The sequence below is a fragment of the Gymnogyps californianus genome, chromosome 23 (genome assembly GCF_018139145.2).
Source record: "Gymnogyps californianus isolate 813 chromosome 23, ASM1813914v2, whole genome shotgun sequence".
Classification (NCBI taxonomy): domain Eukaryota; kingdom Metazoa; phylum Chordata; class Aves; order Accipitriformes; family Cathartidae; genus Gymnogyps; species Gymnogyps californianus.
In genome coordinates this window covers 2,698,753-2,715,306 of record NC_059493.1, presented here as the reverse complement: position 1 = coordinate 2,715,306, position 16,554 = coordinate 2,698,753, and the positions used below count along the sequence as shown (strand labels likewise).

Below are 16,554 nucleotides of genomic sequence, written 5' to 3'. Positions count from 1 at the left end.
AAGCCATATCATTAAATCTGGATGCCATTTGCAAGGAGAATTGTGCCCTTAATTTCAGTGGGACTGGGGCTTCATCCTTTGTGTCTTGCCCTAAATAGCAAATTTAGTGGAATAACAATGGGCCATTCTAAGTTCTCTAGCTGAATGATCCTTATAAAATTGTCCGCTATTCTTCCTCAACACAAGCGTGTTGCTGCCTTGTGAAGCACTCAAAGCATGGATGGGAGCATGGGATTTCCAAGCCTCTCCAAAATCTTATAATGACATTTTTGTTATTTCCTATAAAGCATGGGTTTAATAAAGCCTGCAGGGACGCGGTATTACTGAAGATTGACAAGATGGAAATTGGCATAAATGTTCAGTAGTAAAATGCTAAAAATTATGATAATATTTTATAAAGTACACTGTGAATGTAGTTTAAACCACTGAACTCATTTGAAAATCGTAATGATCTCACAGCACCTACACAGCGTGTATTTGCACACACAGATATACTGAGTGCTAAGTGAGAGATAACTATTTTTAATAGAAATAAAGACAAAGTATGTTCTCATTATTCTGTAATCTACTAGAGCTGTGAAGGTTTTTAGACTTACTTCGTATCATCATAACTTACCTTTCATCTAACTTAATTTCATTGTTTTTGGTTAAATCACATATATATTACCCTCAGCTATTCCTCTTTCTCTGATACTGTGTTCCCTTCATCTGCATATAGACTAAGTCCTCCTGTTATCATTTGGCTACGCTGTATGTATTCAGTACTTTCTAATCTTCCTTCATAAATTGATCCCTTCTGACTTATTTTTGTTGCTGTTCTCTGAATTTTCTCACAAAACTCACAAAATACTGAAATAAATCCCAGCATTGCTAAAAATCAATGGGAATTTCCCAGTTTTGACAGCAGCAACTAGGATTTGACTCAATTAGAAGAGTTGTGTAGTAAAGGAAAAGCTTGTATTCCAGTGCTTCTATGTTCATGTCTAAGCACAGGAATTCAGAAAATAAGACACCTAGGCTTATACATTGCTGAACGAATGCCCTTGGATCCTACTGTCTGTGATATAAGCTGAGAAAGCTCACTGTCTTGCAGTTTCTGGCCCTACAGAAACCACTTTTCCACTTTTATATCACCTTAAAGGAGCTGCAGTAAATGGGAACAGTGTAAAAGCGTATTGAAAATTTCCTCTAAGTGGGTATGAAATCACAGTTTGCTTATTCCAGTGTTGGAGTGCTACAGTAATGCTGTTCATATCAATATATTTCTCTGTGGTTAACACTCTGATCCCTGTTAAATCTGCAGCAACTGTCTACAGGAAATAAAATTCAGTGAAAGAAAGGAAGATTTGGTATTTAAGGCACTGGGCTGTCACTCAAGAGAATAAGCTTTAGTTTCTACTTCTTCCACAGACTTTCTGTGTGACCTTAGGTGACTCATTTAATCTTTCTGTGTCTCAGTTCCCTGTCTATAAAATGGGCAATAGTGATGATGCAGTTTTCTGATGATTCTGATGCTTCTTTTCTGTCAATTTTCGTGACAGTTCTTACACTTAAATTATTTGATGTTTTTGTGTGTGTATGTGCGTGTCAAATTCCTTGCAAAGCACAATCCTGACAGCTATTGAGTTCTACAGATGTTTCTCTAGTAAAATTAGTTTTTATTAATATCCAAAATGGTATTCAGTCAATTAAATGAGATGATGCAAAGGGTGCAACAACATGAAAAATGTGTATTTTCCTTTCCTTCCCTTTCAGGAAATGATAACAGTGAAGCCCTTCCAGAGTCTATCCCATCTGCTCCTGGAACACTGCCTCATTTTATGGAGGAACCAGATGATGCCTACATTATAAAAAGCAACCCCATTGTCTTACGCTGTAAAGCTATGCCAGCTATGCAGATTTTCTTCAAGTGCAATGGTGAATGGGTCCATCAAAATGAGCACGTGTCTGAGGAAAGCATGGATGAGACTACAGGTAAGGGCTAACGTGTCCTTCGGGAGATATGTCTGAATGCAATGTCTATCAACAATATACAAAATAGAGCAAAGAACAGGAGATCACATTCAGAGAGACACAAACAGGAGAGTCGTGTGACTTAGCAGATAGTTGCAGGTTTGCACTGAGCTAAAGGAGTGGGAACCGGCTCTAATTCAAAAGTCACACGACGATGTCCACTCTGTCCTGAGCACAGCCAATAAGCCATGGTAGGAGGGCACAGTGTATCCGCATAAGCTTATTGCTGGGCTACTGCAACAACGTGTTTTGGTTGGCTTGGTGTGTCGGTAAAGCCAGCTCACATCTGCTTGTGATGTACCATGTAGACACAGCTTTGTGGAGTTGGGAGAAGTGGTTTCCCAAAATGCAAAAGGGAAAGCAGTGGATGGAAGAGGGTAAGAAAAGGACAGAGCTGACAAGCAGAGAAGGGGAATACCGATCCTGGCAGAAGAGGCATAGTATGAATGGGGAAAACAAAGGGAATTAAAGTGACCGTAGATGTAGGAGGCATTACACAGACAGTAACAAACTGGATAAGCACCACCAGCTTTTCCAAGTGGAGACATAGGGCCTGATGAAACACTAACCATAGACAGTGAGCTTTCTGAAAGAAAATAACAGTTCTGGAGGGAACAGTAGTGCTCTGTATTTCAATGGCACAATTTGTAGCGGGAACTAGAAACAGGGAAACATACGCTTTTATGAAATTCCTATCAGGATGAACCCTGAAAAACTGCCAGTGTGGTGGTTGAAATTTGCCTTCACGCCCAAGCAGTGATAGGTATTTGGTAGGTAATAAAGCTAAGTAGGAGAAATCTATTGTGTAAAAGTGTGTATCTAAAAGAAGAGAATGAGAAGGGAGAAAGTTGAAAATGATCAACAGATTTTATCATGCTCCCAGCACACCCTATATCTTTTCTCATTTAGAAGCATCTTGATAAGTATTGCAAACCAATTTAATGCTGCACCGTCTTGTAATTTCACAATTCTGTTTTGTTATTGCTTTTCTCCTCTTTTTAAATTCCAAGATTGCTAGGCAACTCCATGTCTTGGAAATAGCAGTGTATGCATAACATCCTCTCTATCAATACAAGAAATTCCTTTTTAGAGGAAAAAATGCCATTTAAAAGAAGTTACATCTCCTAAAGTGGTGTTTGGCATTCTAAGTGACACATTCTGAAGAAATTTCATACTAAAGGCTTTTTGTAAATGCTAATCTGGATGAATTTTAATTTTTACAGTTACCTTTTCGAAAATAATTTAATAGGCATAACCTTTACTTCTAAAGGCATTGCTGAATCAATATAGAAGAAATGTCGTCCCTGAATGTTTTTCTTCCATATGGTTAATGAAAATCTGTCTTGTGAATACTGCAATTATGTTTTCTAAGCCTTGGATTAATAACAGAATAAAAAAAGATAAAGTAACATTAGGTGTTTTTTTTAAATAGCACCAATAACATTGAGGTTTGAGACATGGAGGCATAGGCTTAGCAAATGGGATCTGGAATATAAATGTTGCAGGTTTGAATTTAGGCCAGGGACAGAGCTAACTCCAAGAGTATTGTTCTCTAAACATAAGTGTGGTCCAGGCAGTGCAGTGTGTCTGTGTGTTCCAAAAAGTACCATAATGGTCCTTAGAACACAAAAATGTAAGTAAGGGCTATATACAGTGTAATGTTGAAGGAGAGGCATGGATATTCTCTCACCATGATGTATCCATATCCATAAATTATTTTGGAACTCTTCCTTAGCCTTCAGTAAACAGCAGACTATTGGGGTTTTTTTTAGAATTAATCTGCATACTGGCAGTGCCCTCATTTCTGGAGTCAAATCTGGGGCATAAACATGTCTGTTACCAAGCATGCACAGTGTTCTGCGTACTGCGTGGGCTCCATCTGTGAAAAGCTGCACTAGAATTTATGCCAAGAATGGCGCCCCTGGTCAAAGGGTGTGCTTCTGGTGTGCTCGCTAAAGGGAGGTTACACTGCATTAAAATGGGTCTGTCCTTTTCCATCCTTCTGCTATTTGTTATGTGATTAAAATTCTGAGAAGATGTATAGAAAAGTGGTGAAAAATAGCAACAAGAAACCCAAACAAGAGGAAATTTAATGCTGAATACATGAAATGTATCTTAGCATCTCTATAAATTCCTGCCAGCAAGCTCTTAGCCAGGCATATGCAAGAAGTACTTGGCAATGGCACTTGAAGGCACACTGTTCTGATGGATTTTACCTACAGCACTGCATTGTGTACATATAAAAGGAGAGGAAGGACAGCTGTTGGTAGACAATGGGCGTATTTTGTCATTGTGATGAACATGGAACCCAATTTTGCATGATTTTGTTTTTACAGGACAGAAATAAAAATCTTAGAGTAACACAGGAGTCAGTGTTAATTTGAAGAGGAGGAGCAGCAGGAGAGGAAGAATTTTTGTAGTTTTGTAAGCTTTGTAGTTATGGGCTGCGACACGTGCTGGCTGCCTGAGAATGCAAGGGGTCCTGGTGGGCTTGAAGAGTTTGCACTGAAGTCTCTCCTGTTGTGGATTTGCTGCTGTTTGTGCAGAGAATCAGTGCAGGCAAGCTGACACATGCTGCAACTATGATGGATACAGGTTCCCATCTCTGCGCTGCTACAGTCAATTGGTCGGTTAGAGACCAAGTTATTTCATCCTCTCCTGCCTTATTTCCTGAGTTGCAGAAAAGATAGTAATCCATAGTCTGCCTTTTCCGTTTATTCCATAAACGTGGCAGAACAGGAACTTTGCTCTTTCTATGTACTCTGCCTTATGAAGTGAGAGCCTGAGCTAGTAGATGCTACTGTGATAAAAATATAATAATTATGGTTTAATTAATTTCCTTCTGCTTTATTTTTCTTGCCTGAACATTGCAGCATGCACCTCAGAATTAGTTTACAAATATTTCAACTTTTGGTTTCACCAGAGGATCAGACCTGCTAAGAGTAACTAGAGTTTTCGTGTCTGATAAATAAAAGGATTACAGCAATAACTGCTGTCAGTGTTTTTCTCATTTAAACAAATAAAGCTGACAAATGCTGAAGTTCTGTGCAGCTCTGTTATGTTTAGTACATGGAGAGCAATTATTCATCTGCTGCCAGCATTAGTCTATCTGCAGCTAAACCATCCAACAGTGCAGAAAGCTTATTAGCATATCAGTACCATAGTCATAATTTTATATTCTGTAAGGCTGTACTGTATAACAAAAGATGATGGTTGTAATTTGCACAATAATTTAAAGGGTTGGACTTGCAGTGCTTATTAGAGTTATACAAGTCACAGGTAAAATGTTGCTCTTGTTTATTATGTGCCTGTTTTTATTTGCATGGATTTTTTGTTCTGTGTCATTTCCTATGAACAATTTTTCTGGCATTTCTTGAGATGCTGAGGGTAGGTGAGTATATTTGTTGGTGAAATATAGTGATGATAAATGAAGAATATATGCCTCTGTTCCCAATAGGTTTGCTTTCTGTAGTTGTTTCTAAAACAAATGAAAATAGGTGTACTTTCTCCATAAACAAAGCATAACTTTCCCCAAAGACTGGATGTTCTCCAGAGGTCCCTTCTAACCTCAACAATTCTGTGATTCTGCTATTTTGGATGCTTTTATTTTGTCTATTGGCAAATTGGGAGACCTTTAAAAGGAGCTGAATTCCTATCTGTCCCATTCTCAAAATGCTGAACCACCAGCTTCTCAAAATCATGCACTGTTTGTTTGCCCGATTCAAACCACATTAAATGGTGCTTCAGAAAATATAGGCTGATATATAGATTAATTAAATAATGTGTCAATGAAAGGAAGAGCTGGGCTGGAGAATATTCTACCTTAATAAATCTGAAGCTGTAAACGCCTGTATTCACTGATGACTGCTCAGAATTTTACAGTACCAATGAGCCTAGAAATGGCTTCTGCTTCTCAAAAAAATCATCATCATGTGACAATTTTTTTGTTTGGTATCAGTAAAGATTCTGTCGTCGTTAGCGTGGATGCACCAGTGAGCTGTACAGTATGCAACTCTCATACCTTCGTTTCTATTTGCTGCTTCCAAAAATTCCTCAAGTAGCTCAGAAATTGAGAGAGTTCAGTAGACAGTGTACCAGAACCGGGCGGGTGAACGGCAGCGCTGTCAGCAAGGCTGTAGTTAATGGCTGGTGACAGGGAGTATTCTCTCCCCAGGAAGATGCTGCTTAGAGGCCATGGTGGGAATACACCGATCATGGGGTGGGAGGATAGCTAGAGATATTCAGGTACAGCAAGAGTCTGTACCTTCACAGCAACATACAGAGCAACACTGTGTTTACAGGCAGCGTAGACACGGAGGCAGGTATGATGTACATGGCTGCACGGAAGTGCATGTCAGCTAATTGAATGCTGGATGAGTGATTCCTGACTGGAGACAGGCTATCTTAGAAAGGTCAGCGTTTGTCAAGGACTTAATCATTTTACGCCCTTGTCAAAGAAGTCTTTAAGTAGATGAGTTGCAACCTTGTTGGACATGGCTGCAAATTAGCTTGGATTTGGAGGCTCTGGCGCTTTGATGCTTTGTAGCTTTGATTGAGAACATTCAGGGACTGCACACAGCTTGATTTGCCATAGGTAAGTAACAAGAAAGTGTGTGTCTGTCAGTGTCATATAGCATGGTGGGATGCCAAATCTTCAGCCAGTCAAGACCTGCTGTGTCAGGTCACTGGGACTCAGATGCTCTCTAATGGAACTTACTGTAGCTGCTCTTATCTTTAACCTATAAAGATCACTCTACAAAATAGTTGTATGACTGAGAATCCAAGGATTCATCGTTGGCAGAGCAGCTTGGATGTTCAAATTGAGATGGTGCGTTTTCATCATGCATTCTACAGTCAGTATGTCAGCAAGGAGAGGAGTTTCTGACAGAACTGCTGAGTTCCATGTGCTGTGTTTATTTCATAATGGCTTTTTTTCACCATGGCAGAAAATAAAGGGATGCTTTATAAACAGTTTTGTTGAAAAACTGCATCAACATATTTAAAAAACCAAAATGCAAATAAAAACAACCAGGAAACCTCTGTTTGTTTATTACAGAGTGAATAAATATTTGAGTAACTAAAATGATCATTGAGACAACTTAGGAAGCTATCACAGGTTTGTCCATGTCTTTAGGTATCATTGTGAAATATGGCAAGCCAAACAGGCTAAATGAAAAGAAGTAAAAATCCCCTTTGCCTGTTGCTGTAAAAGTAGCAGAAATTTTGTATTGCTTTATAGTATTTAAAGCTTGTCTGACCTTCCCCACCCCTCTTCAGTGAGCATCCCCAGTGGGCCTCATCTCTCCTGTTTACCAAAGGAACATGTTGACTTCCTAGTGCCTTTCAGAAGTGAAATACCCAGCTGTTAATGATGCCTGAGATTAAGTGGAAGCCAATTTTTATGGAGTTCAGGTTTAGAAATATCTTGCTGCTTTATAAACTTCACAGGCATGAAATATTTTAAGATTGAGTTTTCATTCATTTCCAGTGAAGGGGAAATAAGTATCTTGGGACTGCACAGGAGGAGAAAGAAGAAAGTAGTAGGCGCAAATGTTTTCTATTTTCAAATTAATGTTTTTCTGACTAGCTCTTTCAAATGATTCCTAATACCTTTTAACCCAGATTTGGATTGTATTTCCTTTCCCCAAGGTTGTCATGCAAAGGTAGTTGCAGATACGGCAAACATCCCAAGTATATAAAATAAGGTGTCAGGTTTACAAGGCTTCTCGGTGTCTTGTATTTACCTTCAAGCTTTGTCTGAAGCGCATGCTTCTGGTCTGAAGGGCAATAGTGCTAAATTTCACCTGTGCCCAGGAGGTTATGAAAATGGTAGCAGGCTAAGAAAAAGCACAGGGCTTTTCCCATCTTTATTCCTGGCTAGCCTTGATTATTCCCTTAGATCCTTTTCTTAGCTCTTTAAGTGTAACCGATTCCTACCTCAGGAGAGAGGTATGTGTTCATTTTGATAGACAACAAGCAAATTTGCAGTAGACAACAACAACATTGCACTGCACATGAATTTAGCAAGGTTATACTTTGGGAAACAGTATAAAATAAGCAAGATACTTGTCCGATGTTACAAACACTTCTGTTTGTGAGAGTTAAGAAAGGCAAGACTAAAGTTTTGTAGCTGGTTCACTTGCTTCCCAGAAAGATAGGGTGGCGAAGAGGACCATCTCCATTTGTGAGCTGTGAAATTTATTCCCCTCTCTTTCTTTTCTCCTCCTTCCAGGCTGTAATGGCTTGAGATTAGCTTTCTCTATGCTGCAGTGTAAGACACAGCTTTTTCTCTCCCGTATGAGGAAATGGCTGCTGGATGGAACTGTGGTAGTAGTGGCTGGAACAGGCTGGAATTCAGTGGGGCATTTGATTAGTTCCTGTCATACATGCATAGTTCTGGCTGTTTGACTTGGCTGGGGGCCTACCAGGGTACTTCAGAAAGGCTTTCAAGGGCACTGAGATGTTAGATCGGAAGACAATTTTATTGTATATTATATTATAAAATTCCAGGTAAGCGTTCTGGGTGAAAAAGGCACAATAGACAAGGTTTCTGAGGGAGGTGTTATATTCTTACAAACACCACAGTGTGTGGGTGATTCTTGTAACTCAATGCATTATGACCTACTCGGGTTTTAGAATTTAATTAGTGGCAATATATTATTGTCCAAGTAATTAAAGCTTTGCCTTGATTAAAAATGGAATTGTTTAATTAAAAAGAAAAGGTTTGGCTAACCTTAGCTTTATGCCCAAGTAAGATAGCCTGTATCAGCTAATTTTCTGTATCTTTCCCCTTCAGGATTGAAAGTTCGAGAGGTGTTCATCAATGTGACGAGACAGCAGGTGGAAGATTTTCATGGGCCAGAAGATTACTGGTGTCAGTGTGTTGCGTGGAGCCATCTAGGGACCTCAAAGAGTAGGAAGGCATCTGTCCGCATAGCTTGTGAGTAGAGTAAATGTTGTACTATTCTAGGTTTTGTAAGGTATGGAAACATACTGTTCTTCTAGGGTTAAATATAAATGGATACTGGTAAGGTAGTGCTGTCTTTGCAAGCCCTCCCTATGAGATACTGTAGGAATATCACAGAAGGCATGCCATGGTTTTTTTTCAGAGCTCTCTTTTATTTTAATGTGGATTGATTGATTTGCATTTACACTCAGCAAGTCTGTTTCAGAGATTCTGGATTGCATATGCACAGTGTCACAACAATGCAATGTAATAATAAAGGTTAATGCAAATTGAAAATCCCCTGAAAAGTGCCCTTTTGCTTCATGTTGATCACAGGGGTCTAAAAAAATATGAAAAACCGTTTAACAATATCTGTCTTCTACACTTTGTATAAAAAAAAAAGCAAGAATACATTAGAAGCTTTTGTAGCATAATATTTTAAATCTGGTTCTCAATATCAAAGCCTATCATTGGTTGTCAGGTATGATAAGCTGTGGGGAAAATGAAATAAAAGTAGGAAAAATGGAATAATCCCAATCAGTAGAGGGAAAAAAAATCTTCCCTCCTTTCTCTGAGGAAATGAGATACAAACATCCTAAACAAAACTAAGACTGCTACAGGAATTCTGTCATTTCTCTATGGGACTAAGCATACATTCTTTAGAAAAAAATAATTTTAAATGCTGTTCATATAGGCATTTATAAGAACCACTACTGAAGATAATAAAATCATTCATAAGTAAGGTAGGTAGTCTTCCATTTTTTTTAACTATGTAGTTGATGTGAAATCTAGATCAGATGGTTGAATCTGTTCATTCAGACAAGTTAAAGCGGCTTAGGAAAAATTTCCTTCTTATAACAAGGTGAAAGCATTATTCTTGCACGTCATCCTTGGACTGGAAAAATCAGAGAACAGCTTCTTAAAGTCAGCCCATATATCACGTGTGTTGTAATGAAGAAGTTAGAAGCTCAGCATGTGCTTCCCGCGTTGGAGGACATTACCCAGAGGATCACCCCTTCTTGTATGGGAAGACGGCTAATAGCAATCCTCCTCTTCAGCTTCTGGCTGGTAGCGTTATTCCGTCTCGCTGCCATCCCCATTGTGACCAAAGGTTACTAGAGGGAGATGGGAATGGATTTGAGGCTGGTGTGTGTTCCCAGGTGCTAACATCTGCTTTTTCATATGCCTTCTGCAAGGCCTTATGCTTTGACTTCGGAGCCAGTTGCATGACCTATAGAGTTACATGGTGTGACCTGAACTGGTGATTTAAGACCTAGTCCCAGGAAATTATGGCAACAACCTGCAAAGAGTTGGAAGAAATGCTTCTTGGAAGGAGATGAGGGGCAGGAGGAATGGGTTGGGGAGGTTCAAGCAAGAAACTCTGAATGGTAACTTTATCAGGTAGTGTTCTAGCAATTCTTGATAAATCTTTCTAAAATTATGCTCTTTTAACAGGATAACTTAAACATATAGGACAATGTAACAACTCCTTGATTTTATAAATGACAGATTTTTTTGTTGGCTGATTTAGTTTGAATGTGTAAATATGTGTAAATTCAATTTTTTATTTTACTGCATTAACTGTCATAACACTGAATAAGCTAATAATTCCCCTGTATTGCTAAGCTGCAAAGGACTATTATTCTGAATTGAATTTTTATTGACTTTTCTCCGCACTGTGATTTCCCAACCCCATAATATGGCAATATGAGTAAAAATCAGAATGAGCAGAAGCAGGTGGAGCTGTGTGTTGGGACTTTTAAACCCATCACTGTGGTACCAGTTCTTCTGCAAACCACATCCCCAGCTGCCATCCGTAACTGCAGATATCATATTAACCTAGCAGGCACTCCAGAGAGTGCTCTGCGTTTCTGCTTTATGTGATGTACTGAGTGTGGCTGAATGTTTCACCTGAGAACCGTGTTCCTGTACTGGCCATTTGCTGTGCTACTTTTACTTGAAGCCATGTTTCTTTATGAAAAGAACAGCAGTTCTTGAGTGCCGAGTTGATGGGACTTGTTAGTATGCCAGACAGAAAAAATGAATAGCTGCCAACGGGTGTCCGTAAACCCCCCGCCCCGAGTTGCCAGGGCTCACCCTTTCATGGACCTGTGTCATCCTGTCTATGGTGAACAACCTAGCTACTTAATTTAGGGCATGGATTTCTGACTTAGGGAATACCCTGTAGAGGACTAGAGATGAGGATGTGTAGGTCCGATTTGTGATAGCATACAGAACCCATAACTTTTTCACAGCACCTGTCATTGTGATGCGTAGTGTGGTAGTGTCAACTTTTTTTTTCTTTTTTCTTTTTTTTTTTTGCACTTAAAGCCTAGAGATTCTGAATTGTGAGGCAAGTCCAAAGCATTACAGCACTTTATATTTCTCTGAAAAAGCAGGTAAGTATTTCTTTATGATAGTGCAGAATGCAGAGGAAACGAGAAGAGGGATCTTACTCCATTTTTCATCCTAATAAAGGCGTTTGTAGGCACAACTGCAGCCTAACTGTTAATGAATGGCTTTTTAAATAGAGTTCTGGAAAAGATATTGGTTATCTGTGGGGGAAGAAAAGTCAATGTTAACAAAGAACCATAAAAAGGAGAATATGTGCACTGTGTGCATCTTTCTCTAGTGACCAGCTTGCTAAAATAAGTCTTAAAGTATTTTATAAAAATATATTAAAGTGTAACTGATTCAGAGCCTCTGCTGTTTAAGGGGGTGTATTTCATGAAGTGTAAGCAATGGAGAAAATTAAATCAGTAAATCCACACTGTGGAATCTGAGACCCTGTTTGAAGAAAATTAGTATGTCTAATGGAAACATCCTAACTCTGAAAGCACATGTAGTAAGTAACATTCCTTCTGTTTTGTTTTCCTTTCACAGCAAGCAAAACTTTACGTATTCCTGGGCATATCTGGGTTAGGTCAATGTCATTGGATACAGGTTTCCTTTGTGTCTGTTCTGGTTTACCCAGACACTTGTACATAGAAGTGCTGCAGCCACATCAGTGTGACTCTGAGACAATATGCCCTGTTTCTTATCCTGAATTATTAGCTGGGCCATGGTATCTGAAGTGAAGCAATCTTGTAATCAGCCAGTTTGGAATGTGTGGAATTGCTCTCAGTCATTTCCTTCCTTTCCCTACAGCTTGCAGGATGTAGGTGATGTAAACAAAATATTTAGCTTAGAACATTTGATGAAATACCCTGGCACTCACCTGAAGTAGCACATACTAGGAGAATTATTCACCTAGTCTTGGATTCATTCAGTTGGTTCTAACAGCACCCTAACAATACCATGTTGTTCTTGCATTTAATTCTTCTGTTTTGGAAAGGTGGTGGCTTGAGAGATTGAATACACAACTGGAACCACGGAGTTTGTGGGTTCTAAAATTGATTGTCTCTAGTCACACACAGATCGTTTCTTAAAGGTGGAGAAATGGAAACACAACTAAAGATGACAGGATCTCTTTGCCTCTCATCTAGGGGAGAATTAGTAGCTCGCAGTTGTCTGTTGCTTTATACACACACTTAAGAGAAGACTATGGCAAAGTGGTATTGTTTCTCGCTTCTGCAGCATACATAGTATTGTTTGGGGAGGAATGGCTTTTGGAGGTGTAATGAATTATTGCATTAAACTCTGCAGATTTACGGAAAAACTTTGAGCAAGACCCACAAGGGAAGGAGGTTCCTATCGAAGGGATGATCGTTCTCCACTGTCGGCCACCTGAGGGAGTCCCTGCAGCTGAGGTGAGGCTTTGTGCAGTGTCACTGCTGGTGGCTGATGCCTCCTGGGCTGGTGAGAAATGAGGAGAGAAGCAAAAAGGGCTTAGCTACCATGCGGTTTTCAAGGTCCAGTGTTGGTTACAGTGTTGTTTTCTCACAGACTGCTTTAAATATGTATTTTTTTATTATACAAGTTTTTTAAAGTATGGCTTTTTATCAGAATTCAGGAATGTTTGCTCAAAAAAATCCTAGTTTTGATACAATTTTCAAGTTTTATGCTTACAAACTGAAAACAGATTGTTACTTATTTTCTCAGAAATTACTTTTCTCATTGAAAAATAAAACAAGAAAAACCCCTAAAAATGTTATGATAAATTGTTGCTGGAGGGAGAAAATCCACTGCAAGTAATAATTTGGGATGTTTTTGCTTAGCTTTAAACATGCTTTTTGTTGAGAGAATTGAGCCTTAACCAGAAACTAATGGGGGTGCCTTAAAATGATAATAGCCAGATTACTCTTGGAGGAAGATGTTCTAAGTGGGTTGTGTTTAAAAATCTGCTAGGGAAGCATTAAAAAAAAAAAATCTGATGGTGGAAGCTAGCATGGCATCACACTGTTGATACGTATCAAAAAGCAGACTGGTGGTGGTAGTCTTGAGCCAGTGCTGCCATGGCAGGGCTGAGATCAGTAGTTTAAATCTCTTGTGTACCTGGGTGAGCTACAGTCACCACATTCAGGCTGCAGTGTAGGCTTAGCCACAGGGCTAGAGCTGTGGAGCTGCCCCGGGGTAATACTGCGCTGTATTTCTAATTGCACGCTCTGCAGTGTGCGCTTTAGCATCTTTTGATGAGTAAGACAAATAGTATCACTCAGAAGTTATTTTTGCCCCTTATCTCCACTATTGCTGTGGTATGTTCTAATTGAAGGAACAAAAGAAGCAAGGAAAAATAAACTCCAAAGACACATGCGTCCTTTTAGTTAAGGAGAAGCATGTTGTGCAGATGCCATTGAAAATAAAGAGAGGAGAAATGCAACAAACTGGGGTGCAGAAGACACTGAAAATCAGGTAGAAGTGTTAAAGACCAAAAGGAAAATGAGTTAGAAGTAAGAACGGTGAGTAGATGAATTTGTACCTAGGCATCTAATGTGCATTACTCTGTCATTCAAATTTCTGCTACCACATTCTCCTCAGCTGTGCATTATTTTTACTCAAGTTTAGAGTTACTAGAAAAATGGATACTGCATTACAGAGAATTGCCAAAATTATTGAAATGTGTATTCTGGTAAACATATCTATTTTGTAGACAAAACAAACTTCCAAAGGTGCAGTTGCCTCAGCATCCTTGGTCTGTGAGGGATTCATTGCCCACACTCTCTGCAGAAGGGATGGTAATCACTGCCTGCAGAGGTTCCCCAAAGCCACCAGCTGGCAACCTCAGTGACCTTTTTCTCTCAGACAATGTGCACTGCTAAACCAGGTTTTCTGAATGCCTGTCCCTCCAGATTGCCAGCGTATCCTGTCTCAGAGAAATCTGCTATCTCTGTGGTAAAAATTTCCACTTTGCTATTCCTTTCAGCCTGATTCCCCTTGTTTCACAAAACTAGACAGACTTTACAGTAAAACAAGTGAATGTTTATTAATAAAATGCCCAAAATCAAGTACAGAGTTATAGGAAAAAGGCTGGAAAAAAGCAGTTACAAAGTGAAATGAAGCATGATGTGGCCACTACTTGACTGCAAAATATCTTTCTTAGCTGTGGAAATATATCTGACCTGCAGTCCTGGTGGTGTGTGTCAGCCTTGGGAGCTGGCAGCCCAGTTTTCATGGAGGAACTCTGCCTTGTCCAGTGCCTTCAAATTCTGGTCGTCTTCCTCTTCTTTCCCTTCCTCTTTCACCCACCACCATTTTTTTTCCCTCTGTTCAGTTGCCTAATATCGTATCTCAAAACTTTGTAGGCTCAAGTACTCCTTGTGTCTTGTATTACACTGTATGTTCACTGAAGGAATGTTCTTTAATGTGATAAGGATCCTAGTACCTTCCTTAGGAGATCATAGTACATTTTTCTACGTTGACTGTTTTCATAGGCTGAAGAGTATGCTACCATGTATATCAGTTTGGTTTTGTTACTAATTCTAAAAATACAGCATTTAAAGGTGAGCAAAAAGTTTTCAAGCAAGAAACTTTATAAAATCTATGTGTTTTCTTCGAGACCAAAAGAAACAAATTATGATAGGTACAGTTCTACCCAACAAGTATGGTTTGCTGAATTGATTGCATATGTTTGACTGTTTTCCAATTTCTGTATAGTTAAATAGCCAAAAATGCTATCTTTGTTAGAATTCAGCCATTTGGGAAAAAAAATGGTGATTCTCAGTCAACACTTTGAATTTTACTGAGAATTTTAGAATTATTTGAACTACACTGCTTTACACTCAACAATTAAACAGGATATCTGTCCTTCATAAAAGTTAGGAATTATATCCAATGAAAAACTGACATTTTAATTGCTTTCTACAGATAAAAATTGTAGAGTTCTCAATAAACCCCAGTTTACTGATGTTGATTGTAAAATTGTTATTGCTGCTAATAAAGCCTGTAAATCTTAACAGGTCATATTTGCTTTGGGCAATAAAATTTCACATAAAGGCTCAGGATGAAGGACTAATTCCATGCTCATCAAGGTAAACAGTCTACTGGAAATAATTCAGTGTCTTTAGAAACTGGGTACCAGAGTCACATAAGTAATGGCTCTGGTGTGTGGCAGTAAGCTTGAGGTTATAAACTCTTTTGGTGCTTTCAAGTTGAAGACAGCCTGCCCTGTTAAACATGTGGATGAGGAATAACTGAGATAGCCAGTAAGTCTTGCTCAATTATTGTTATGTGAGTACTGAGAAGTGTAGAAGGTTTCAAAAACCAGTGCTGGCAACAAATCTATCGTTTTGATCCAAGAATTTATTTCATTAGAGTTTGGATGAAGCCCTAGATGAAAACATAAGGCTTGAAATAACTACGGACAAAGAAGCTCGTCTTCCGTTTCATTAGATGCAAAATAGATGCTAATTGTGGCATTGTTGGTTTTTGTTTGTTTAATCCATACTCTGCATGGACCTGGAAATGCAAACTGAAAACAAAATGGATAGGAGACTCCAGCCCCTTTCATGTTACCATGCCAATATCTGTCTGAATCCCTTGGGAAGATTTTGATTATTCTATCAAGTGCAGAAGTTCAGGAACATTATTTTCCCAAAGAGCACACATTTCCTGTGCTTGCCACAGTCACAAGTTAATCTAGCGAATTATTTCTGACAATGGCTATGAATGACTGATATAGTCAAACCTCTAATCATGCAATGCAGCTCAATAAGAGGCAGACACTTTACAACTGGAATGAAATTTAAATTCAGCTCAATTATTGATGTGAGGCTGCCCCATTATCAAGAATATAAATCTTAATCTCTGAACTTGTTTTTCTGCAGCTTAGAGGTGCTGAAGATTTCTTAAATCTAAGGATAGAAGCATCAAAAGTAAATGTTCTTGATCTACACCATAGCTTAATCTGAAAAATCCTGTCATTAGCCCTATAAGAAGTGGAAAGCAGGGATATTTTTTAGTGACGGCTGACATCATAGTTTCCTTGGAATTACAAGGAGGGGAGAGCCTTTCTTTCCCACTATTCCTTTCCATGTTTCTAGTCACTCCTCAGATATTTTCACCTAAGTGAATTTAGCCACTGCTAATGTTTCCTTGTTTAAAACTGAGTGAGTGGATCTCAGCAGTTCTTGGTAGGCAGAGGTACTTGTTACTAAATATATCAGCATTTCCCAGGCATGTTTATGCCATTATGTGCCATCAGTGGCAACCCCTTACTG

At 39.0% G+C, this 16,554-nt stretch overlaps 1 protein-coding gene across 1 annotated transcript in view; it reads left to right on the top strand.

Annotated features, from left to right (window-relative positions):
* The first annotated feature begins 1,673 nt into the window (after positions 1-1,673).
* UNC5D (unc-5 netrin receptor D) overlaps positions 1,674-16,554 on the top strand; it is an 81,708-nt gene continuing 66,827 nt past the window's right edge. The window contains exons 1-3 of the mRNA XM_050910109.1: positions 1,674-1,974; positions 8,810-8,953; positions 12,605-12,708. Of these exons, the coding sequence (XP_050766066.1) occupies positions 1,674-1,974; positions 8,810-8,953; positions 12,605-12,708 (549 nt within the window). The remainder of the gene's footprint in view (positions 1,975-8,809; positions 8,954-12,604; positions 12,709-16,554) is intronic.